Source organism: Rhinolophus ferrumequinum, chromosome 21, assembly GCF_004115265.2.
Source record: "Rhinolophus ferrumequinum isolate MPI-CBG mRhiFer1 chromosome 21, mRhiFer1_v1.p, whole genome shotgun sequence".
Taxonomy (NCBI): Eukaryota; Metazoa; Chordata; class Mammalia; order Chiroptera; family Rhinolophidae; genus Rhinolophus; species Rhinolophus ferrumequinum.
In genome coordinates this window covers 4,002,267-4,026,956 of record NC_046304.1, presented here as the reverse complement: position 1 = coordinate 4,026,956, position 24,690 = coordinate 4,002,267, and the positions used below count along the sequence as shown (strand labels likewise).

Genomic DNA, 24,690 nt, shown 5'->3' with positions numbered 1-24,690 from the left:
ATTCCTATCATGAGTATATGTACACAGGTTTGTGTGCGTATATATGTGTGTGTGTATATATATGAAACATCTTATCGAAATTTTACGTATTTTTATATATAATTAAGATTGGAATTACATATATTCTACACATTTTTCCATCATATGTAATATTCTCCATCATATATACGTAAAATATTCCCATCTTAATTTTACACATATTTTATTTCCCATCCTAAAATATAAACATATAATCATGTTTTAGGATGAGGATGCTCAATAGTGTGAAGTTTTCTGTTGTCCCTTTAGTCAGTCTCTGAATTCAATATTTATATGTTCTCATTAGAGTTTTTTTAATGGGGCCTGACAAACTGACTCTGATTTTCATGTGAAAGAGGAAAAGTTCTAGAATAGCTTTGAAGGCTTTGAAAGTAGCAGCAACAACTAAGCACATTGAAGGGAAATTTGTCCTACCAGATATAAAAGCCTCAGAATGTTATAGTAACTTAAAAAGTGTGGCATTGGCATAGGAAAAGACAATCAAATTAGTGAGTCTAGAGTCATGGAATATGAAAATATACTTTATAACATAGAAGACTTTTCTTTATGAACTTTTTCAGGCCCATAGAAACAAGCAGAGCGTAGTAAAACAAATGTCCATGTACCACTGTGTTTAAGAAAATATTTTATAAATGTTTCAGTTTTTGTTTTGAGAAATAAGTATTAAGGATTGTACCCCTTTTTGTACCCCTTTCCTAGATCATTTTCCTTCTGTAGTTGTAACTGTTATCCTAAAGTAGGTATGTATCTTAATAAGTTTATACTTTTATTATGTGTACATATAAAAACATGTATTGTTTTCTGTGCTTGTAACATGTTAGCATCATTATGTAAATTGTTTTTACTCAGCTGTATTTTTTAAGGTTTATGTTTTGAAACATGTAGCTAGTTTATTCATTGTAACTGTTGTATAATATTTTGTGGTACAGATATACTACATTATGGAATTTATGTTATCTTCAAATTTGCCTGTTGCATTGCTGCAATAAATACCCTTTTGTATGTAAATATGTGAGTTTCTGTAGGGTATAAGATGAAATTGCTTGGTGGTAACAAGGGTGGCACTTCAGAATAATGTGGAATGGCAGACATGTTCAATAAGCATTTTATTGGGATAATTAACTGTCAATTAAAGAAATACAGCTAGACCCCTACCATACCTTTTTTTTTTTTAGAAAAGAAGTTTAGGCGATTAAGGAGCTAAATGTTAAAAAAAAAATAAAACTTTAAGAAGTGTAGGAGGAGAATGTAGAAGAATGTTTTTATTTTTATTTTTTTGTCACAGAAGAATGTTTTTAAAATTTGGGGTAGAGAAGGTCTTTAGATAGATGAAACAAGTTATAAATTTTGCAAGAAGATACAGTAAGCTCTCACTTAACATCATTGATAGGTTCTGCGACTTTAAGTGAAACCATGTATAACAAAACCAATTTTACCATAGGCTAATTGATATAAACAAGATTTAAATTTCTATTGCATCTCATCAACGTTATAATAAAACAATACAGAATGAAACAATGATATTAGAGGACTTGCTGTGCTTGCAGTATAAAGGTAGAAAAGGGATTAATATTCAGAATACAGAGAGGTAGTTCAATTTCCAAACGTACTAGCAAAACACTCTGCTACCTCCCCTCCCCCACCGCTCTCAGTCCGTGTCTCCTACCCCCGCTCCCTCTCTTTCCTTAGACCCCTTTGCTTTGCCTCTTCTGCGAAATCATGAAATACTCTTGTCTTTTTCAGGCTAGCTGGCTCTTCCTTCTTCTCTTTCAAGCTTTGGCTCAAAAGTCATCTTAGAATACAATTTATTACCCAGACTGGGACAGTGTTGAGAAAGAAATGGAGCATAATTAATAATTGCAGTGGGATAATAGCTGTAAATTGGGTCTGTTTCAGGAACTCAGGGCAGATGGCCATCCAGCTGAGATTGGCTTTCTGTGATCCCCCCATCACAAGTGTCTCCCGTCACTCTCTTCTCCCATTTGGTTTTACTTATAGCACTTTCTGATATTTCATGATTATTTATTTTCTGTGTTATCTTACAATAAGATGGCATATCTTGGTCACCATTCTATGCCAATGTTTAGAACAGTGTTGGTACATAGTGATGTACTTGCTCAATGAATATTTGTTGACTATATGACATTTCTGTCTTTGATCTTAAAATCTCGTGAAGATATGACAGGCACACATGAAAAATTGAATTCTAATGGTATATACAAACCATACTTTTATAAAACAAATGTTCTCATTTACATAGACTTTTTGTGGCATGCTCTAAAATTTCCCGATAGCTAAACTTTTTACAAAATAATTTTCTAAGTTCACATATTGGATATTTAGGACAATTCCTTGTGAAACATTTTCAGGCACTCATCCATGGGTATCTCTCTATTGCATCATCAAATGAATTCCTACAAGTGGAATTGCTGTGGTAGAGGATGTGCATATTTTCAAGGTTCAGGGTGTATATTGCCATTCTTCTTTAGAAAGCAGTTTGTACTCATTTTGGATACCTGTAGTATGCATTATAAAATAATGCCTTTTTCTCCAAATCCTCACCAACACTAGGCATTATTTTTTAATACTTTGCCAATTTGGGGAGTGATTTTGTTTTACTTCTCTGTGGTTATTTATGAAGTTGACTTTATTAATTTAATTTAATTTTTTTTTAAAAGATTTTATTGGTGGAGGTGAACAGGACTTTATTGGGGAACAGTGTGTACTTCCAGGATTTTTTCCAAGTCAAGTTGTTGTCCTTTCAGTCTTAGTTGTGGAGGACGCAGCTCAGCTCCAGGTCCAGTCGCCGTTGCTAGTTGCAGGGGGCGCAGCCCACCATCCCTTGCGGGAATCCAACCGGCAACCTTGTGGTTGAGAGGACGCGCTCCAACCAACTGAGCCATCAGGGAGCTCAGCTGCAGCTCAGCTCAAGGTGCCGTGTTCAATCTTAGTTGCAGGGGGCAGAGCCCACCATCCCTCGAGGGACTTGAGGAGACAAACTGGCAGCCTTGTGGTTGAGAGCCCACTGGCCCATGTGGGAATTGAACTGGCAGCCTTCGGAGTTCGGAGCCCGAAGCTCCAACCACCTGAGCCACGGGGGCCCGGCCCTATTTCTTTTGTTAATCCCATATTCTGTCACGTCCTATATTTCTGTTGTGATCACTTTTTCTTACTGATTGTAAGAAATACATATTTGCATGTACACATATGCGCATAGATACATATATATTTCACACATTAAAATTTTGCTGTAGGGCCGGCCCGGTGGCTCAGGCAGTTAGAGCTCCATGCTCCTAACTCCGAAGGCTGCCGGTTCAAGTCCCACATGGGCCAGTGGGCTCTCAACCACAAGGTTGCCAGTTCAATTCCTCAAGTCCCGCAAGGGATGGTGGGCAGCGCCCCCTGCAAATAAAAATTGAACAGGGCACCTTGGGCTGAGCTGCCGCTGAGCTCCCGGATGGCTCAGTCGGTTGGAGCGCATCCTCTCAACCACAAGGTTGGCGGTTCGACTCCCGCAAGGCATGTTGGGTTATGCCCCCTGCAACTAGCAATGGCAACTGGACCTGGAGCTGAGCTGCGCCCTCCACAACTAAGACTGAAAGGACAACAACTTGAAGCTGAACGGCACCCTCCACAACTAAGACTGAAAGGACAACAACTTGACTTGGAAAAAAGGCCTGGAAGTACACACTGTTCCCCAATAAAGTTCTGTTCCCCTTCCCCAATAAACTCTAAAAAAAAAAAAAAAAAGAAAAATTTGCTGTAGTTTTTCTGGCTTGTGGTTTGCCATTTAAAGGTGTCTTTGTATAGAAATAGAAAACAGTACATTTTGTAAGTTAAAGATATTAGTCTTATTTGTGCTTTTGGGGTTGTGCTTAGGATGTCCTTCGCTGTTCCCAGTTTATATGTGTATTTCTGTTAAGCTTTTGAAAGTACCTGGTCTTTTAAGGGACCTCAGATTGGAAATCACTTTGAGAATATTAGTGTCCTTAATTTTCTTGCCTTATCCTAAGGGTCAAGGAACAAATTAAAGGGAAGAAAAGCAAATAGTAATTACTGTTATGCGAACTTTCCAAGGTAAGTTTTGGGACAGAAACCAAAGACTTATTGGATGCAGTAACTCTAATACTGTATTACAGCAAAAAGGTTTCTTTCCTTATAAGATAATGTTACTTATCTCTAAGATGAAAGAAAAAGTACTGCTAATTAAACTACAAAATGCCATTGATTGTAGAATGCATATTGACTTGAGTTTTTAAGATGTGAACACAAGGTATAAGAATCCACGAAATACGTCATATGTTAACTTGGACTGCAGCACAATATTTTTTTTTAAAACATTTTTTTTTTTTTTTAATTGGGGAAGGGGAACAGGACTTTTTTGGGGAACAGTGTGTACTTCCAGGACTTTTTTTTTTCCCCCAATTCAAGTTGTCCTTTCAGTCTTAGTTGTGGAGGGTGCCATTCAGTTTCAAGTTGTTCTTTCAGTCTTAGTTGTGGAGGGCACAGCTCAGCTCCAGGTCCAGTTGCTGTTGTTAGTTGCAGGGGGCGCAGCCCACCATCCCTTGCGGGAGTTGAACCGGCAACCTTGTGGTTGAGAGCCCACTGGCCCATGTGGGAATCGAACCGGCAGCCTTCGGAGTTAGGAGCATGGAGCTCTTAACTGCGGGAGCCACCGGGCCGGCCCAGCACAATCATTTTTAAATACTGTAGTTGCTTTGTATAGTTTTGTTTGTTTTGGCTTGATGATTTTTTAAAAACAGCTTTATTGAGATAATTTGTGTACCATACAATCCATCCATTGAAAGTATACAATACAATGGTTTTTAGAATATTCACAGAGATATGTACAAACATTACTACAGTTAATTTCAGAATATTTTCACCACCTCAGAAAGAAACCGCAATACAAAGAAATGTTATTTAGCTTTAAAAAGGATGGATATATGCTACCATAGGGGTAAACCTTGAAGACATTAGGCTAAGTGAAATAATTTAGTCACAAAAGGACAAATAGTGTATGATTCTACTTATATGAGGAATAGTCGAATTCATAGAGACAGAGAGTAGTGTGGTGGTTGCCAGGGGCTGGGGGCAGGGGGAATGGGGAGTTAGTGTTTAATGGGTAGAGAGTTTCCGTTGGGGAGGATGAAAAAGTTCTAGAAATGGATGGTGGGGATAGTTGCACAACAATGTGAATGTACATAACGGTACAGAAATGTACACTTAAAAAGGGCTAAAATGGTAAATTTTATGTTATGTGTATTTTACCATAATAAAAACCCAAAGAAACCCTATACACTTTAGTTCTCACCTGCTGTTCCTCCATCCCTACCCCACCAGCCCTAAGTAGCCACTAATGTACTTTCTATCACTAGAGATTTGCTTATTCTGGACTTTCATATGAAAGGAAACATACAAAATGTGGACTTTTATGACTGGCTTCTTTTACTTAGCATAATGTTTTCAGGGTTCATACAAATTATAACGTGTATCAGTACTTCATTTTTTATGGCAGAATAATATTCCCTTGTATGGGTATACCTGATTTTATCTATCAGTTGATGGAAATGACATTTGGATTGTGTCCAAGGTTTATGTAGTTATTTTGGGACTTGGGATCTTACAATTCTAAGAAATAAAAACCTACTCCACTTACATTAATAAAAGGAGAACTTACTGTAAGATTCTGTAGGCAATTTAATAGGCATCTGAGGACAAGGAAAGAAGTACAGCAGTTTGTTGTGGGGATTGACCCTGGAGCTCAGAGTCAGGAGCCAAGGCCGCTGCTTCTGTCTTGGGCCTGCAAGTTCTCTTGGCTGCACTTCTCTCTGCACGTCCACTCGTCTGTGTCTAGATTGGCATTCTCTGCTTCCTCTGTAACTTCTCTGGCACATGCTTTGGCTCATCTTGACTCCTATTACGGTCACTTTGCAACTCAGGTCCCTGTAGCCGATGTTCTCAATTCCAACTTCGTGAAGAGGGATCTGATTGGTATATCCTGATCCAGTAGGGTAGTTCATTGATACAAAAATGGTGTCAAAGCCACACTTTAGGAGCAGATTCTATACGATTGTGGGCATGGACCTGGGTGTGACTGGCCTCTGTAGGCCTCTAATGCTAGTCAATCTAAAGATGACCTAATTTTCTAGGCCAGTGACCTTCAAACTTTTTGGTCTCAAGACTCATTTACACTTAAAAATTTAGGACTCTAAAAGCTTTAGGTTCTGTGGGTTGTCTATGTTGATATTTACCACATTAGATATTAAAATGGGAGAAATCTTAAAGATATTTATTCATTACAAATTATATAAACCTACTTAATGTTAATATAAATAACATTTTTATGATAAGTGTTTTCCAAAATAAAACAAAATTTGTTGAGTGGCATTGTTTTAACATGTTTTGCAAACCTCTTTAATATAAAGTTTAAAGGAAAATAGCTTGATTCTCCTATCTGCTTCTGTATTCAGTCTTGCAATATATACATATATATTTGTGGAGAAGCAGTTTAATTTTAACCTCAATTACACAATAATTTCTTTTCAGAACATAATCTTTCCAGGATTTAGAAACCTTTCTGTATAGGCTGTTTTTAATGACACTACGTCTTCAACATTGGAATCAAAAGAATTATAAAACAGAAGTAAAGACTCAAATCTCAAAGAGTTGACTTCGGAGGATATCTAATTTATGAAGTAATTTCTTTTGGTTAATCTTTAGAAATGTTGAGACCTTGGATTATTCAGGGAAGCAATATGAAAACAATGGTGGAAATAGCATGTTGAGAATATAAGTGGTATACTAAATAGATTGTTCAATCAGTATCATCCTCTCCATGCGTGTCATTTCCTCTTACTTTCAATTAAGATTTAAATAAGGAAACTTTTTGCTATATCAAAAATATGATTTATCTATTTTAAAGATACCACTATTTTCATTAAAGTTGATCATTTTTATTAATGCTTTTATAATAAAATAATTTATCCACAAAGAGTCATGTAAATAGCAGCTGGCTGAGTTGGTTTGCCATCTTGATGGGAAATCCACAGTATGTTGTTTTGATTGAAGTTTATGAAGAAAAGCTAACCTCACACAGATAGGTATTTGGAAAAGGGAGGGGTATTTTAATAGCCTCTTTAGATTAATTGTGGATATTCTTTGATACCACATCTAAACCAAAGAAGTGGTAATTTTTTAAAAGTTAGTTGCTGTGTGGAATCTGAAACCATATCAATGAAACTTTCACTCTATCACAGTAAACATTTGTTTGTCTTGTACTTTATTTAATTGTAAAAATGTTTTGCACTTTAGATAAATGTTCATGCATAATTTTGTAACATTGGTCATTTGGAAAATTTTGATTCATTGAGTTATGCAGTTATTTCAAATGTTGGCACATTTTATTATATAATATCAAAAACTCACACTTAATCTCCAGTGTGAGTAAAACTTACCAGTCTTGCCGGAAAAGTCTTTAAATATGGGAAACTGGCAAGCTCATGGTGGCAGATACATGTTTTTCCAAAATCCTAATTTTCACAAATACGGCAGTTGTCTTCCTTGAAGCGATAGTCTCACTTTGTTTTTTCTTGAAAGCTTTCTTTCCATAAGTGCCTGCTTAAACTATCATTTTGGGCAGAATTATTTAACAAACACAATATTTCCTCTGCTCAAATGCTTACCTTATAAATACTCGTGAATCCTTTTAACAATTGACTTTTTCATAACCCCAAAATTTACAATTATACTGTTTCCCCGAAAATAAGACCTAGCCGGACAATCAGCTCTAATGAGTCTTTTGGAGCAAACATTAATGTAAGACCCGGTCTTATTTTACTATAAGACCGGGTCTTATATATTATAATATTATATTATAATCATAATAATCATATTATAATTATATTATAATATATAATATATATTATAATATATTATATTATAATATTATATAACCGGGTCTTATATATTATAATAATATATATTATAATAAATATTATAAGAACCGGTCTTATGTAATATAAGACCGGGTCTTATATTAATGTTTGCTCCAAAAGAGACATTAGAGCTGATTGTCCGGCTAGGTCTTATTTTTGGGGAAACACGGTAGCTTTTTGTTTTTGGAACGTATATTTGTTTCTCAGACTTTTATCAAAAGGGAGACATTTACTGAGCAATTGCTATATGTCAGATTCCATGCTAAGATTTTATATACACGTTTTTACTTTATATAGCTACTTATTTATGATCTATTAAATTAAAGAACTTGTTTTTAAACGTGAAGAAAAAGATCCATTAATGGTTTTCAAACGTCAGTAACTTCTAATAAGTAAATACATGAGAGAAAGCTTTTACTGGTAATTGTTTTATTTTTGTAGCTGTAGTTATAATGTATTAGAAGTACACCTGCTGCTTTACTTCTTATCAATTCTATTTTTTCCATTTCTGTTTAGGTGGTTTCCTAGAAACATGATTGTTTGTTGGACTTGATCTCACAGCCTGGTGAGGACTTCTTTACTGATAATGTCAAATTCAGGTTATCCTCCCAACCAAGGAGCATTCAGCACAGAACAAAGTCGTTACCCTTCCCACTCTGTTCAGTACACCTTTCCCAGCTCCCGGCACCAGCAGGTAAGGAACAAATACTATGCAAATTGCATATGTAGTTTGTGCTTTTCTTTACTTTTCCTATTTAATACATTTATTAGTCAGAAGCCATATGTATGTGTAAATTTTGTTGTTGTTTTTTTTAATGGCAAGAACCATTCTCAAAGATGGGGGATTAATTATCTTTGTCTTCTAGACTATGGCTTTATGACAGATTTCAGGGCATGACCATGTCTCTGCTTTTGATGTGTAGGATTTGTGGATAGAAAAATATCAGTTACCTAGAATTTCTAGGTTAAGAACTGTTTGTGCTCCAAGTTTTGGTTGAGTGTTAAACTCTTCAGATAACTTGGTCTCTTTTGAGTGATGGCCAGGATAGGGACTCTACCTTCTTGAGTGAGTTGAGGATAAGAAGGTGAAAGAGTTTGTATGATTGATTTACCTTGTGAAAAATAAAATATGAGGTAAAATTACCATTTCAGAATGGGCCAGGTAAAAGGGTTTAAGAGGTTTGAAGAGAAAATGGAAGGGAAAGGATGAAATGGTTATTCAGAGAAAAAGGAAGCAAATTTACCAGCAAAATATAGTTGACGACTACTGGGTGCTACTGAGGACTCCTTTGAAGTGTCATGATCACAGAGTGAGAAAGGACATCTTTACCTTGTTTCTGTTTAGGAAAGCATTCAGTTTTTCACCATTAAGTATAATATTAATTGCACGTTTTTGTAGGTGCCCTTTTTCTGTTGAAGAAGTTGCTTTTATTGCTAGATTGAGAATTTTTATCATGACTGGGTGTTGAATTTTGGTTGCATGTCCTGCCTCCCCAGTGCTATTCATTTGATACTAATTTCCTAGATTATTGTTGCTTCTTTTTTTAAATCAACGTTGAGGTTTAGTTTACATACAATAACATTTAAATATATGTATACATTTTGGCAGATTCATTCATCCATAAAACCACCACCAAAATTGTAGCTATGTAACATTTCTATCACTCCAGAAAGTTCTGTTTTCCCCCCTCCAGGTCAGTCTTCCTTCCCCACTTCCCACAAACTTTAGCTCCAAAGAAACCACTGATTTGTTTTCTGTCATAATAGATTATATTCATTTTGAGTTTCATATGAACTCTTTTATCTATGGCTTCTTTTGCTTCCCATAATATTTTTGAGATTTATTTATGTTTTGACGCATCTCAATAGTTCTTTTTATGATTGGGTATGGATATATGACAATTTGGTTATCTAGTCACCTAGTCCAGTTTTTGGTTATTACAAATAAAATTATTTAGGAAAAATGTGTGTATTTGTTGTATTTAGATTATATAAAGAGTATTGCCTTATTTTCTTAATAGTATCCTTTGGGGTTTTAAATTTTTATCAAGTCCAGTTTATTAAATTTGTTTCTTATATTTCTTGCTTTTTGTGTCATATTTAAGAAGTTTTTGCCAAACTCAAGGTCACTAAGATTTTCTCCTAAATTTTATAATTTTAGGTTCTACATTTAAGTATATAAGGTATTTTGAATTAAAATTTTGTTTATGGTGTGAGGTAAGGGTTGTTTTGCACATGAGTATTCAGTTGTTCTGGAAACAATTTGTTGAAAAGATTATTCTTTTCCCAATGAATTGCTTTGGTACTTCTATTGAAAATCATTTGATCATATATGTGCAAGTCTATTTCTGTTCTGTCTATTTTGTTCCATTGATATATTTTGTCTATTTTTACCTCACAACTTTGTGATTTTTCTATGTAAACACATTTAATCTTTTAATAAAGTACTTCACATTAGCTTGATTATTATGGCTTTACAATAAGTTGAAATTAAGTAGTGTGATTCCTTCCTGAATTGTTTTGAATATTCTAGATCCTTAGTATTTCTATATACATTTCAGAATCAGCTTGTCAATTTCTACAAAAATACTTGCTGTGATTTTGATTGGGATTGTATTAAACCTAGAAATTAATTTGGGAGAGAACTGACATCTTAACAACTTTGAATCTTCTGGTCCATGAATATGGTATATCTCTCCATTTATTTAGATCTTCATTAATTATTCTGAGTAATGTTTTGTAGTTTTCAGTGTACAGGTCATATACCTCTTTTGTCACATGTATTTCTAAATATTTCATGGTTTTGATGCTATTGTAAATGGTATTGCTTTTTGAATTTCAGTTGTTCATTACTACTATGTATATTGATCTTATATCCTGCAACTTTACTTGTTACTTGTAGTTGCTTTTTTGTAGATTCCACAGGATTTTCTACTTGGATAATCCTGTAATCTCAAAATAAAGAGTTTTGCTTCTGCCTTTCCAAACTGGGTGCCTTTTCTCATATTTGCACTGCCTAGACTCTAGTACAATGTTGAACAGAAGGGGAGAGAGTGGGCATGCTTGCCTTGTTTCTGATTTTAAGTGGAGAACATTGTCTTTCACCATTAAGATTGTTTGTTAGCTTGGGAAGTATTTCCTCCTCTGTATCTTCTTAAAGAGTTTGTTTTGGATTGATATATTTTCTTCCTTAGATGTTGGATAGAATTTATAAATGAAGTTATCTGGGTCTAGAATTTTCTTTGGGATGTGTTTAAATTAGGAACTCAATTTCTTTAATAGTTAGAATTCAGATGAATTTTCCTTGAGTCAGTTTGGGTAGCTTTTGTTGTTCAAGATTTTAAATTTATTGTAATAAGTTGTCATACTATTCCCTTATTGTTTCAATGTCTTTGAGACCTTTTGTGATATTATTCCCCATGTTAAGTGTTTGCCCCAACCTGTTTTTCTTTATTAGTCTAGCTGGAGGTTTACCAATTTAATAGATTATTTTCTTTGAAGAACTAGCTTTGGTTTCATCCATTTTCAGTATTTTTTTCTACATACTGATTTCTACTTCGAATTATTTTCTTCCTTCAATAATTGCCCACATACATACCACGTCTGAACCTTTCACTCCTTTGTATATGTTCTGTTTTCCTTTTGGTATCATTTTCTTTTTGCCTGAAGAATGTAATTTCACTTAGTTTAGGTCTTTTGGTAATGAACTTTCTCAGCTTTTAATTATCTGAAAAGTTTATTTCATCTTCATTTTTGAAGAATATTTTCTTTGGATACAGAATTCTACGTTGACTATTTTCTTTCAGCACTTTAGAAGATGTCATTTGTTGTCTGCTAGCTTGTATGGTTTCTGACTAGAAGTCATTGGTCATTGTTATTTTTATTTATGTATGTGTCTTTTTTCTCCTTTGGTTATTTGTTAGGATTTTTCTCTTTATCAGTAGTTTTCAGCAATTTGATTACGATGTGCCTCTTTTGTGCATTTTAAAAAATGTATATGTTATTGTCTTCGGCACTCATTGCTTTTGTGGATTTATAATTTTCATGAATTTGGGCAAATTTCTGCCATTTCTTCAGATATATTTTTCTGTCTCCTTTCTTCCTAGTTTCCTTCTGAGATACCAATTACTTATGTTTCATATTACCCTACAGGTATTACCCTACAGGACCTCTGTTCGTTTTATTTTTTTCTGTTTTTTATCCATTTGCTTCATTTTGCTATGGCTTCATGTTCAGTGACCTTTTCTTCTGCAGTTTCCAATTTGTTGTTAATTTCATACAATGAAATTTTTGTAGACGTTAGATTTTTCATTGGAATATGAACACTGAATTTTACATTTTTTAGTGTTGGCTTTTGTTGTGTTCCTTTAAGGAAAATTGGATTCCTTGTGATAGGCAACTAAGTTACATTTGAGATTTATTTTTAAAGACTCTTAGGGCAAGTCTAAAATAGGCTTTATTCTAGCTCTTATTTATCCTCCACTTCTAACTTTTTTTTTTTTTTTTTTTTTTTGGGTGCGGGGGGATATCTACTGAATGTTTGGTGTATTCAGGGAGGTTTTTCCCTCTGGCTGGAGGAAATCTGAAGGAGTTCTGGCCCTGTGTGAGCTCTACAGTTGTTTTATAGTTCCTCCTAATTGTTCTTTCTTCAGAAGTAGTTCTTAGCCCAGCCTTTAATGACTGGACTATGCTTTTCCTATGCATTTACAGACTGGAATTCAGGCAAAGACTTCAAGGAACTCAGATTCAGATTTCAGGAAGCCTTTCTCTGTAACTCTCTGGAAGCCTCTAAAAATTCTATTCATTTCACTTTCCCAAATTAGTATTGTTGCTTCTCTAAGGAACAAGGTTGTGGGGCACTATTTTGGAAATCACATCAGGACAGAAAGCCTGGGGTATGGTAGGACTCACCCCATTTGTGTCGTTTTTCTCGGAGATCAAGTCCTGTGCAGCCTATTTTCCAATGTTTGAAAATAGTTCCTACATTTTGTCCAATCTTTTAGCTGTTCATTATGGGAGTGCAATTCTAGACAGTGTTACCTGCTCGTAGCTGGAAGCTGAAGTGCACTGTTGTTTCTTTTATTTCACTCCTTATTCTTTCTTTATTTGTCTTGCTAGCTACATCATTTATCTATTTCTTTGCAAGTAAATTCTTTATTTTATGAGGTTCGATGCCCCTCTTTATAAAATATTTTTGTCTTTTCTTCTTGGTCTTACTTTTCTTGGTTATGTTTTCAACTTTGTCTTTTTTTTCTTAGACTATGTATGAATTATGTTTTACTGTTATCTGCCTGTAGTGAAGGGCTCTGGACATCTTATCCACCTCATATTTCAGTCTGGACAGTTCAATTTTATCTTTTTATGATTTTTAAAACATTTTTGTTGACTTATAATTTATATGACATAAAATTCATTGTTTTAAAGTGTATTAGTGGGTTTTAGCATATTCACTATATTGAACAACCATTACTATCTAATGCCAGAATTTTTCCATCACCCAAAATGAGACCCCATACTTAATCCCAATTCCTCTCTTCCCTCCATCCCCTGGCAACCACTTATCTATTTCTGTCTATTGATTCGCCTTTTGTAGACATTTCATATGACTAGAATCAGACAATATGTGGCCTTTTATGTCTTTTTTTTTTAGCTTAGCATTATGTTTTCTAGATTCATCTATGTTGTAGCATGTGTTCGTTCCTTTTTATGGCTGAATAATTTTCCATTGTATAGATACAGATTCCCCCGTTATTCAACAGTAGATTGTTCTGATGAAATCTTTCGTAAGCTGAAATGGTGTAATGTGAAGACGCAGTTACCATTAATTTATATGGAAATACTTTTGAGTATTCCCACACCCAAAAAATAATTACCAAATCACACCAAATAATGCATGAAACCTAAAGTAGCACTAACATATAGTAAAAGCAGGAATAATGTAATAAATACACAGCCTGTATAAAGTAGAAATAATGCATGTACAGTGTTGTTTCACATATTAAAAAGACTCATTTCTTCTTAAGTATAAGATAACTTAATGGTTAACACCACACTTTGTACACCCATCAATCCACTGAAGCAGTAGACTTTCCATTTGATCCACTCCTGGAGGCTGAGAGACCACTTTGCTACTAGCAGAACCAGTAGTAACTTTGGCAGCTTTCGGGATTCTCTCTCTGAGTGTAACTAGTACAAACGGTGGGCACAGCCAAGTTCAGCGCATGTCTTTATTTCCATTCACTAAAATGCTGTAACACCCTTACGAGCTCTCTTAGACTTTTCTGGTACCTTAGGACACATCTTGCTAACTAACAGATGCACAAAATCAATTCAGATAAAGCACATATGGTCACACACGCAGTTCAAAGCTATGATGCTTGATGTTGAGATGCTGAGTGTAGTTCCTGGGGAGGAGCTTGGTGGCCACTCTTGCTACTCCTGGTGTGCTGCTTCTGCAATGGCTCAATTCAGAACAAACACCGAATGCTAGTTTCACTTTTTGTCTTTTTTCGTAAAAGTGAAAATCCTCTTCGGATTTCTTTTTGGTTAGAAATCGAAAAGTGGGGGATACTTGTATACCACGTTTTGTTTGTTTATGCATGAGTTGATGGACACTTGAATTCTTTCTCTTTTTTGGCTATTGTGAATAATGTTGCTTTGAAAATTTGTGTGCAAAATCTTTTTGTGTGTAGACATAATGCTTTTAAATACCTTGTGTATATACCTAAGAGTGGAATTTCTGGGTTATTAGGTAATTCTGTGTTTAACTGTTTATGATGGTTAGCATTAATAGATTTCTTTTGAAAAGAAGCTTTTGCATTTTCAACAGAGAGTCACAAAAGAAAAGTAGGAAAACAAACATAAAACACCCACCTAGAATGATGGAAAAACTATTACTCTTAACGGGCAGGTTGATTCTCTGGACTTCTATTTCTTCATTTGTAAATATACATGGATTTATGTAGATGGCTTATGTGACCCTTCCAGCTTACTGATTTTGAATTTAAGATTGGAATGCTTTTTAGGATCTCATATTGAATACGTGAGTTTGAGATCTCACTATGTGAATACTATAGAAATTATTATAATATGTTTTTGGGAGAATGAGTTAAAATTGAACACAAAATTTCATTTGAATTCTTTTGAATGATACATAGTTAAAATGTTGGTTGTTTTAGGTTTATAAGGAAGAATTAGATCAGTAGAGGATTAAAATAACTATTGCTGTTTCTTTCCATGCTCAGTGGCCCATAACTGCATTCGTGCATTTATAATTGGTTTGATTTTATGACGCTTTTCACTTTTTAGTTAATAATTAATTTTATGATTATTTTAATACTAGGAATTTGCAGTTCCTGATTATCGTTCTTCTCATCTTGAAGTCAGTCAGGCATCACAGCTCTTGCAGCAACAGCAGCAACAGCTTCGCAGACGACCTTCCTTGCTTTCAGAATTTCACCCAGGTTCTGACAGGTAATGGGGTTTATGTTTCTATCTAGGATTGAACTTTACAAGTGTGTCATTTATTATTTTTAATTTAATTGTTTTATTTTATAATTTTATTAACCAATCCATGACTGGTCATTTATAGTTTGTATTTTGAGCGTGTTTATGTCAGTTTATCTTCTGGAGTAGTTTTAATAGCTAACAAACTTAAAACTTGTTTCCAGAGTTCAGTTAATGCTATGTATTGGGAAGTTAGGTAGACCTAAGTTTGAATCCTGGTGAGCTGTGTGGCCTTGGTCACATTGCATAAACTGGTGTTCTCAATTTAGGCTGCGTATTAGAACCACCTGGAAGCTTTTCATTTCAGACTAGAGCTGACCCTGGAACAACATGGATTTGAACTGTGCTCATCCACTTATATGTGGATTTTTAAAATTTGACACTCACAGTTCATTTAACCCTCTCTATTCAATTGACTGCAGTTCAGTTGACCTGTACAATTCAAATCCTGGTTGTTCAAGGATCAATTGGATGTTTGGAATTCGTGTATGTGGAGGGCCGAGATAAGTTACATGTAGATTTTCTACATGCTGGTGTTCGGTACTTCTAACCCCTGCATTTTTCCAAGGGTCAGCTGTAATTAAGTCTCTGGGATTGGACCCAGGCATTCATTTTTGTCTAAAGTTTACCAGGTCATTCTCATTTGCAGCCAGGATTGCAAGTCACTGACTTAGACTCTTCAAATCTTAGTTTTCTCACCTATAAAAATGAGGATAATGGTATTGTCCTCAAAGGATAGTAAGTATTTGATTATTTGATCAGATGGTATTGGCCCCTTTACGTGATAGGCACTCGTTTTCCCTAGTGTCCTTACCATCTCTGCTATCTTTGACTCCATTCTTAATCTTAGATGTAAAGAATTTTGAAATATAATAACTGATTTTATTAAACTGACTTTCTGGTTCTAGCAATTTTATAAAGAACTTGATTTCCTGTTTTAAAAATATGTTTACTTTTTAGGTTTTAAGGTGATAAAAGTTTTGAAATTTTTGGTCATGTTTACAATTATTTAAAAATAAATTTCTTGGTGAAAGTTTTGGAGGGAATTCAGATCACTTTCCTCTTAATATTTAGCAAATAATACAAAAGTAATTTTTAAAAAAGAGTTAAAAATGCACCCTTTATAAAGAAGGGAAAGGCATACAGCCATTGCCATAAACGTGGAAAAGTGGCATTCAAGGAAGAAATTAGAAGAATCGTGTACATTTTGCTTTGTAGTTCCTACTTCTACTCTCAAAAAAGCAGTATTGAAGGAAGAAAGAGGGTCAGTAAAACTGTAGGATTTCCCATGAATACTCTCTAATTTGAGAATATGTAAGTAGGGGTAGTTAAGGTTGTAGTGAGTGGTTTTTTTTGAAAATCCCATTACGCCATCCTGCACGAAGGGCTGTCACGGTGTATTGTTTTCCAAAGCAGTGAGCCAGAACTCTTCAGGACTGGTTTACATGTCTGGCTGGTAGAGTGGGCAGAATTCTTAACAAAGGTTGTGACAGCCTCAACCAAGTTTTCCCCTACTTTGCCCCATTTCCCTGTTCCTTCAGGCTGTAGAAAAGTATACAGAAAAGTATATAGAAAGCCATACTCAGTCCTCCATCTGTAGACAAACATATGCCAGGCAAAGTGGGGATGCGCAAGGGAAACCCACGCATACTATTCCACACCAAAGAGCAAGTCTGGGTGGGGCTGCCCCATGGTGTACCTGAGCAGGAGGTTAAGGATACCATGAACAGGGCGAACATATTCCTGGAAAAGAAAATTGCAGAAAGCAGTACAGTATGCCAAAAACAAAGACCCCCATGTGTAAGAAGACAAAAAGCAAAGAACATGCTCCAAGAATGCTATGGAAAAGCTTAAACTTAGTAATAAAGTATTCAAAAAAACAAAATAAGACAAATGAGATAAAATGAAAGATTGGACATTTTAGTGCCCCCAAGCCCATCATTATAAATTCAGTATATAAAATGAGAAGAAACAAGGAATAAAATAGGTGTTGCTAAAAGTCAGATCTTTGTCATGGAAGAAAGTCTTGAGATAATCAGAGTGAATGCAGAAGAAAAAGACAAAGATTAAAGCAATTAGAATGGAGTTAATCAATATGGAGGATGAATTAAAATCATCCAACATACCACGACAACATGTGTTTCTGAGGTACAGAACCTGATAAAGAAAAGAAAATAATATTCACAATAAAAAGAACCCTTTTTTTCCTTGTAAAGTGAAGGAAGAACTGTATAGATTGATAGGACATAACCTCTCTCCAGGAAAAATTTACACAGAATGATCAATATCAACACAGATCCTGGTTAAGTTATTAAAATTCAGGGATAAATAAAGAACCCAGGAATTCAGGAAGCAAAACAAATTCTTGATGGGGAGAAAAGAGTCTTGCCTCAAACTTCTTCAGTGGCAGAAGATCGGAGCAATAGCTACAAAGTTCTGAGATCTAAGAATATTGTACCAGACATGTGTAAGAATAAAAGCAACAGGCAGACATTCTTAGATATGAAAGCACTGAACATTTAAAGCTTCTTAAAGAATTCGTAGATTATCACCAGCCAAAAGAATGGAAGCCATTGTAAAAGAAGGACTATATATAGTAAGCCATAAACCCATTTAAGTAGAAAGTCCAGATGAGATACCTAGATGAATTATGGTTCCATAACAGAATGTCAGTAGTAAATCTTGACAAAATAAAAATAATATTAACCCACCTAGAGTTTCAGTGGGTATTGGGAGAATGCTTAAAAGTATGCATTTGAAAAATGTGGCTGGAGTGATTTGATACTTCTAAAATGTAAATGTTAAATAAAATTCTACCTTCTTAATGCTTTTAATAATTTTTTTCCTTACCCTTTACCAAGAATTTTTTAAGAAGTAATTTCTTGTAGTAAAGGAGCATTTCCTGGAATATAGCAATTCCTTCCATTTTAAGTTTTATTTCATTTTTTTTCTCTTATCTATATTAAAACAAACCAAGTATTCTTTATTTAAAACGTACTATATGTGATTCTTTTGTTTTATTTTTGCTTGTACATCTGTCCATCCGTATATAAAAATAAAGTGATTTCTGGGAATGATATACACCTAATTGTAACATTGTTTCTATGTGATGAGATGTGGGGTAATTTTCTGCTTAGTTCTGTTCTGCATTCCTGAAATTTTTTTTGTTAGCAAATGTAAATCATTTTATAAGCAAAATACTCATAAAAAGTCAGAGTCATTTCTCTGTGAATATCATCCATCATGTTTTCTAGACTTCACTGGAAAAATTAGTCCACATAAAGAGAGTTTGGATATGTAGATAAAAAGATGCAGAACAGTTGAGGTAGTTTAAGATATTATAAAAGATTCACTGAAATTCAGGTAATTGGTTTTTCCTTGAGCAACAGAATAAGAAACCAAATTATATTTGTAAATTTTTAAATTTAAGTGAATTAGAATTTAAATCAGTTTTGTTTCAGATAATAGTCTTCCTTAGCTGGGAGTCAATACAATCGATTGATGTAATTCTTGGTCATCTGGATGGACCAGTATTTGGAATAGCTATGGCGTTTATGACATATTCCACCTAACTGAGGGTTATTTTTTTTTTAAACTTAAAATTTGATTTTCTTTCAAATTAAAAGTAGAGGTATATTACAGTAAAAAAATCCATTTGATAATTTGTTTTAAAGATATTTAGGGTAGTCTGGATGGCTCAGTTGATTAGAGTGCAAGCTCTGAACAACAGGGTTGCCGGTTTAATTCCCACATGGGCCAGTGAGCTGCACCCTCCACAACAAGATTGAAGACAACAAGCTGCCGCTGAGCTGCTGGAGGGGCGGCCGGATGGCTCAGTTGGTTAGAGCACGAGCTCGCAACAACAAGGTAGTCAGTTCAACTCCCTCATGGGATGGATGGCGGGCTGCACCCCCTGCAACTAAGATTGAAAATGGCAACTGGACTTGGAGCTGAGCTGCATCCTCCACAACGACTTGGAACGACTTAGATTGAAAGACAACAACTTGGAGCTGATGGGCCCTGGAGAAACACACTGTTCCCCAATACTCTCCAATTAATTAAAAAAAAAAGATATTTAAAGATGGTATTAAGAGATGAAAGTCAGTAAAATGTAGGAACTTTTGAAAGTCCACAGAGTTTTTATTATGCAAATCTGGTGTTAGTTTTTTGTTTCATATACCATATTTTATTTATCCACTTATCAATTGATAGATATTTGAATTGTTTTCATTTTTTGACTATTATGAATAGTACTATGAACATTTATGCACAAATTCTTGTGTGGCCAGGTGTTTTCCTTTCCGTTGGTAATATACCTACGTAGAATTGGTGGATCATGTGGTAGGTCTCTGTTTATTTACCATTTGAGAAACTACCAGACTGTCTTCAAAGTGGCTGTCTCGTTCTACTGGTGTTAGTTTTCAAAAGGCAAATGTTCATTTAGAATGCAAATTTCATGCTTAGCTTCACCAGGACTCCCAATATATAGTTGTATTTGTTTTCACAAAGATTTTCATAGTTCGTTTAAATTTTTTGAAATGTTATATTATTTACTGATTTATGTGTGAGTGGTTTTGTTCTTCTAAAAAGGATTGGTAAACTGACCTGGGCAATAGTTTGATTTTTTTTTTGATGGAACAAGAGCTATCCATACTTAGTGTTTTTCTTGATTGCCCTTGCCCTGGCTGCCTTAGGTCTTCTAGCACTGTGGATACTGTACCGTCTGGCTTTGGTAAATTTCACAGGCACAGTTGCTGGAGGTGAGGTATTAGGTTGGTGCAAAAGTATTGCGGTTTTTGCAGTTATTTTTAACCTTTTAAACCGCAATTACTTTTGCACCAACCTAATATAACACTTGGAAGTTAGCTTTTGTAAGTTAATTTTTGTCGGTTGTGTCCTGAACAGCGGTGCCCATTTGAGGGGACAATTGAGGCTGAAATCCAGCTCAGGCAGTTAGTCAAGCCATGTGCACTAGAAGGTTGCATGTGCTTATAGAATTTTCACACAAAATCTCTGTGCAGGTCAGCAGTGGCCCTGGTTCTAAGTGCTGTGTTGAGGGGCTTGGCCTTTAACCTAATGCTGGATTCTTGTTTTTGATAGATTACCTCTGGCTTGCTTTGTAGAGAATGAATCTGAGGTAGATAGACTAGAAGCAGTAGAGAACACGTAAGAGACCTGTAAGAGAAAGAGAGAATATGGGCATAAGCTAGGGCGATATAGTTGTGAGGGAGAGGAGACAGAGTTGAGTAAATTAACAGGTAAGGCTGCCAAGACCTGGCAGCTGGCAAAGGTGAGGGAGGAGACCTGGATTTCTAACTTGGTTTCTAGCTTGTTGGGTTTGTCTGTCAACTGTGATAGCAGCAGTGTAAGACACCTTGAGGTTGGTCTGAATCAAGTTTGGGGTTCATGAAACATCTGGGTGGAGATGTGTCTAAGCATACTTGAGGAAGGTATGGGTTTAAGATACAGACTGGTATATGTGATCCAGTAAATGTGGAAATTGAGAAGAGCAATAGTTTAAAGGTGAACCTGGAAGATTTCTAACATCTAAAGAAACTTTGAGAGATAGAAGCCTCTGGAGAGAGAAAGAAAGGAAAATGATTAAAATAGTGGTCTTCAAACTTGTTACTTGCATATTCTTTAAAAGAATTTTGGAAAGCTATATTCTGCCTTTTATATTTTTAAGTTGACATCTAAAATTCTTTTTCTTTAAATTAAAGTTTATTGGGGTGACAATTGTTAGTAAAGTTACATAGATTTCAGGTGTACAATTCTGTAATACATTATCTATATCTCACATTGTGTGCTCACTACCCAGGGTCAGTTCTCTTTCCATCACCATATATTAGACCCCATTTACCCTCTTCTAGAGAAATATGAGATTATATTATCTGCGAATAGAAATACTTTTTCCTTTCCAATTTGGGTGCCTTTTATTGCTTTTTCTTGCCTAGTGCTCTGACAAGAACTCCCAATACTGTATTGACTACAAGTGGCAAAAGCTGGCAATCTTGTCTTGTTCCTTAAATTTCCTACTCTTCTATTTTTCATGATATCATTGTGAATTTTAAGAAGATAATGGGATTTTTATGTCTTGAATGATATTTCATATTTTTGAAGTATAATAATTTTATAGACCTCAGGGTTTATTTCATCATCTATACTACAAATGAAACCCAGTGATTATCATTTCAGTGAAATGTTGTTTTTGAGAAATTTGTTTAACATTTGGCCATAAAGTAAAATGTAGCTTCTCTGAATATGAAAAATCAAATGAACAAATCAAATACCCATATGTAGTTCTTGGTACGACATATGAAATCAAAGATTCCTGACTTTCAAGAGATTTCAAAATACTTGGGAAAACTAGACAGAATACATGTGTTGGGGGTCAAAATTATCTTCAAAACAATGTTGCATTTCCACTCAAGAAACTTACCTTTAAATCTTCATAATACTTCACAACTCAAGTCATTTATCTTTTTATGTAGCAATTGCTAGATTTTTTTTTTTCTGCTTGTTTTTATCATTGGTTAAAAATGGTGTTCTTACTCTTTCCTCCATCTTTCCCTGTGGCCATAATGGTACATATGAATGTCCTGGCCGATGCTCTCAAGAGCATCAACAATGCCAAGAAGAGAGGCAAACGCCAGGTTCTTATCAGGCTGTGCTCCAAAGTCATTGTCTGGTTTCTAACTGTGATGATTAAGTATGGTTACATTGGCGAATTTGAAATCCTTGATGATCACAGAGCTGGGAAAATTGTTGTGAACCTCATGGGCAGGTTAAACAAATGTGGAGTGATCAGCCCCAGATTTGATGTGTAACTCAAAGATCTAGAAAAGTGACTGCTCCTGTCCTGCCAGTTTGGTTTCATTGTACTGACAAGCTTAGCAGACGTCATGGATCATGAAGAAGCAAGACGAAAACACACAGGAAGGAAAATCCTGGGATTCTTTTTCTAGGGATGTAATACATACATGCAGATAAGATGTCTCAATGGACCAAATAAAAAAGGAAATAAAGAAATGGTGTTCTTCTCATCTAGGTTATACTGAATTCAATTATTATGTCGTAGGTTTGAAGATAATATTTTACAGATATTCTTCAGCAACTTGAAACTTTCTGCCAATTGAAATCTTGTTACGTCTTTCACTTCTTTACCACCAGCATTCCCACTGCCTCTGATAACACTTTTTCCATTAGAATTTGAAGTTTAATAGTACTTTATAGTGAGGTATATATTCTTCTGGGATGCAGGGAGCGGGGAAGGAATTATCTCTGAAAGTAAGCGTAACTTTTAAATTTATTTCAAAGTCCAACCAGGGATATTAGCAGGAAGTTGTACATCATTTAAATAATTTCAAGTGTTTATTTTCTTTGTATGTTTTAGGCCTCAAGAAAGAAGAACTGGATATGAACAGTTTCACCCAGGCCCATCCCCAGTGGATCATGATTCACTGGAATCCAAGCGACCACGCCTGGAGCAGGTTTCTGATTCCCATTTCCAGCGTGTCAGTGCTGCGGTCTTACCTTTAGTACACACACTGCCAGAAGGGTTGAGATCTGCAGATGCTAAGAAGGTAAATATTTATTCTCTTACCCTGTGGAGTTGTTGGTCTCTAATGTTTATATAGCCATATTCAGGCACTGCGTCTAAAAAAGTCCACTTAACGCCGGTCTCTAAAGGTTAGTGCTATGGGAAAGTAAAAATTTTGTTAAACAGAACTAAAAACTACAGACTTACTGTGCTAAACTTTTAAAGTCAGTACGTTTGTCTTGTTGGTAAATGAAACAAGCTGAGGACTGTTGTAAATAAAATTGCTATCGAATAATTCTCAAGCATTTGTACAGGCTTGCTGGGTTATAAAATGTGGTGAGAGGTACTCTAGGCTACCACAGTTTTATTAAATTTAAATTAAATTTTAAATCTTCTGAAATTTAGTTGCAAATTGTTAACTTGTTACATGGGCAAAAACATTTTAGGTAAGGTTTAGCTGTGCTTATAATTTTTATAAAGGAAAAACTTTTTTATTTATGTAAAAAAAATGTTCTTTAGAAAATTGTAAATGCAAAGGAAAAACGTTACCTAAAATTCTGTATCTTGGAGATAACTAATTTTAATATGTAGCTATATTTCGTGACATTTCAAATTGTGTGTATTGTAAATTTATGAGAAGGTTCTATTAAGATCAGATCTCTTTTTCTCTTGTGTTTATTATTAGCCTTTCTTTAATGAAACACATGTTTGTGGTTTATACTCTTATTTTGTTGCTAAGTTCATCTTTTTTAACTGTCCATTTTGCTAATCCTTAAATCTGCAGATTAGGAAGTACCTGGTACTTACTAGGTACTGAATAAATATTCCTTTTAGAGAGAATTAACTAATTCTTTAGAATTCTTTAACAGTAAAGTGTTAACCCCTTTGTTATCATATGTTAATATCTCTTACCCTCCTCTCTTTTTGGTATATCTCTTTCCCATAGTTTATTTACCTTTATGAATAATGACCCTTTGTATCCTGATATCAGATAAAGAAGTACCCACACATTTTCTTTGAGTTCTTATGCAGTGAAAAGTGATTTAAAACATAGTGAGGGGGCCGGCCCGGTGGCTCAGGCGGTTAGAGCTCCATGCTCCTAACTCCGAAGGCTGCCGGTTCGATTCCTACATGGGCCAGTGGGCTCTCAACCACAAGGTTGCCAGTTCAATTCCTCGAGTCCCGCAAGGGATGGTGGGCAGCGCCCCCTGCAACTAAGATTGAACACAGCACCTTGAGCTGAGCTGCCTCCCGGATGGCTCAGTTGGTTGGAGCGCGGGCTCTCAACCACAAGGTTGCCGGTTCGACTCCCACAGGGGATGGTGGGCTGTCCCCCCTGCAACTAGAAAACGGCAACTGGACCTGGAGCTGAGCTGCGCCCTCCACAACTAAAATTGAAAGGACAACAACTTGAAGCTGAACGGCACCCTCCACAACTAAGATTGAAAGGACAACCACTTGACTTGGAAAAAAAGTCCTGGAAGTACACACTGTTCCCCAATAAAGTCCTGTTCCCCTTCCCCAATAAAATCTTTAAAAAAAAAAAAAAAAACCCACAAAAACATAGTATGTCTGCAATTTATTTTCAGATAGTTCAACCAAAGGAAAAAAATAGGTGTGTATGTATATTTGGAGAGAAAACAAATGTAGTAAAATGTTAACAACTAT

General features: G+C 35.2%; 2 protein-coding genes across 14 annotated transcripts in view; both read left to right on the top strand.

Annotated features, from left to right (window-relative positions):
• NCOR1 (nuclear receptor corepressor 1) overlaps nucleotides 1–24,690 on the top strand; it is a 165,603-nt gene that overhangs the window by 17,107 nt on the left and 123,806 nt on the right. For all 13 annotated transcript variants that reach the window (XM_033090679.1, XM_033090674.1, XM_033090678.1 and 10 more), the window contains exons 2-4: nucleotides 8,493–8,670; nucleotides 15,319–15,449; nucleotides 22,876–23,065. In XM_033090679.1, the coding sequence (XP_032946570.1) occupies nucleotides 8,563–8,670; nucleotides 15,319–15,449; nucleotides 22,876–23,065 (429 nt within the window). In that variant the 5' untranslated portion in view covers nucleotides 8,493–8,562. The remainder of the gene's footprint in view (nucleotides 1–8,492; nucleotides 8,671–15,318; nucleotides 15,450–22,875; nucleotides 23,066–24,690) is intronic.
• LOC117013488 (40S ribosomal protein S15a-like) lies at nucleotides 22,031–22,447 on the top strand. Its single transcript, XM_033090692.1, is given in 1 exon segment — nucleotides 22,031–22,447. A coding segment is annotated over 1 exon segment (384 nt). The 5' UTR covers nucleotides 22,031–22,063.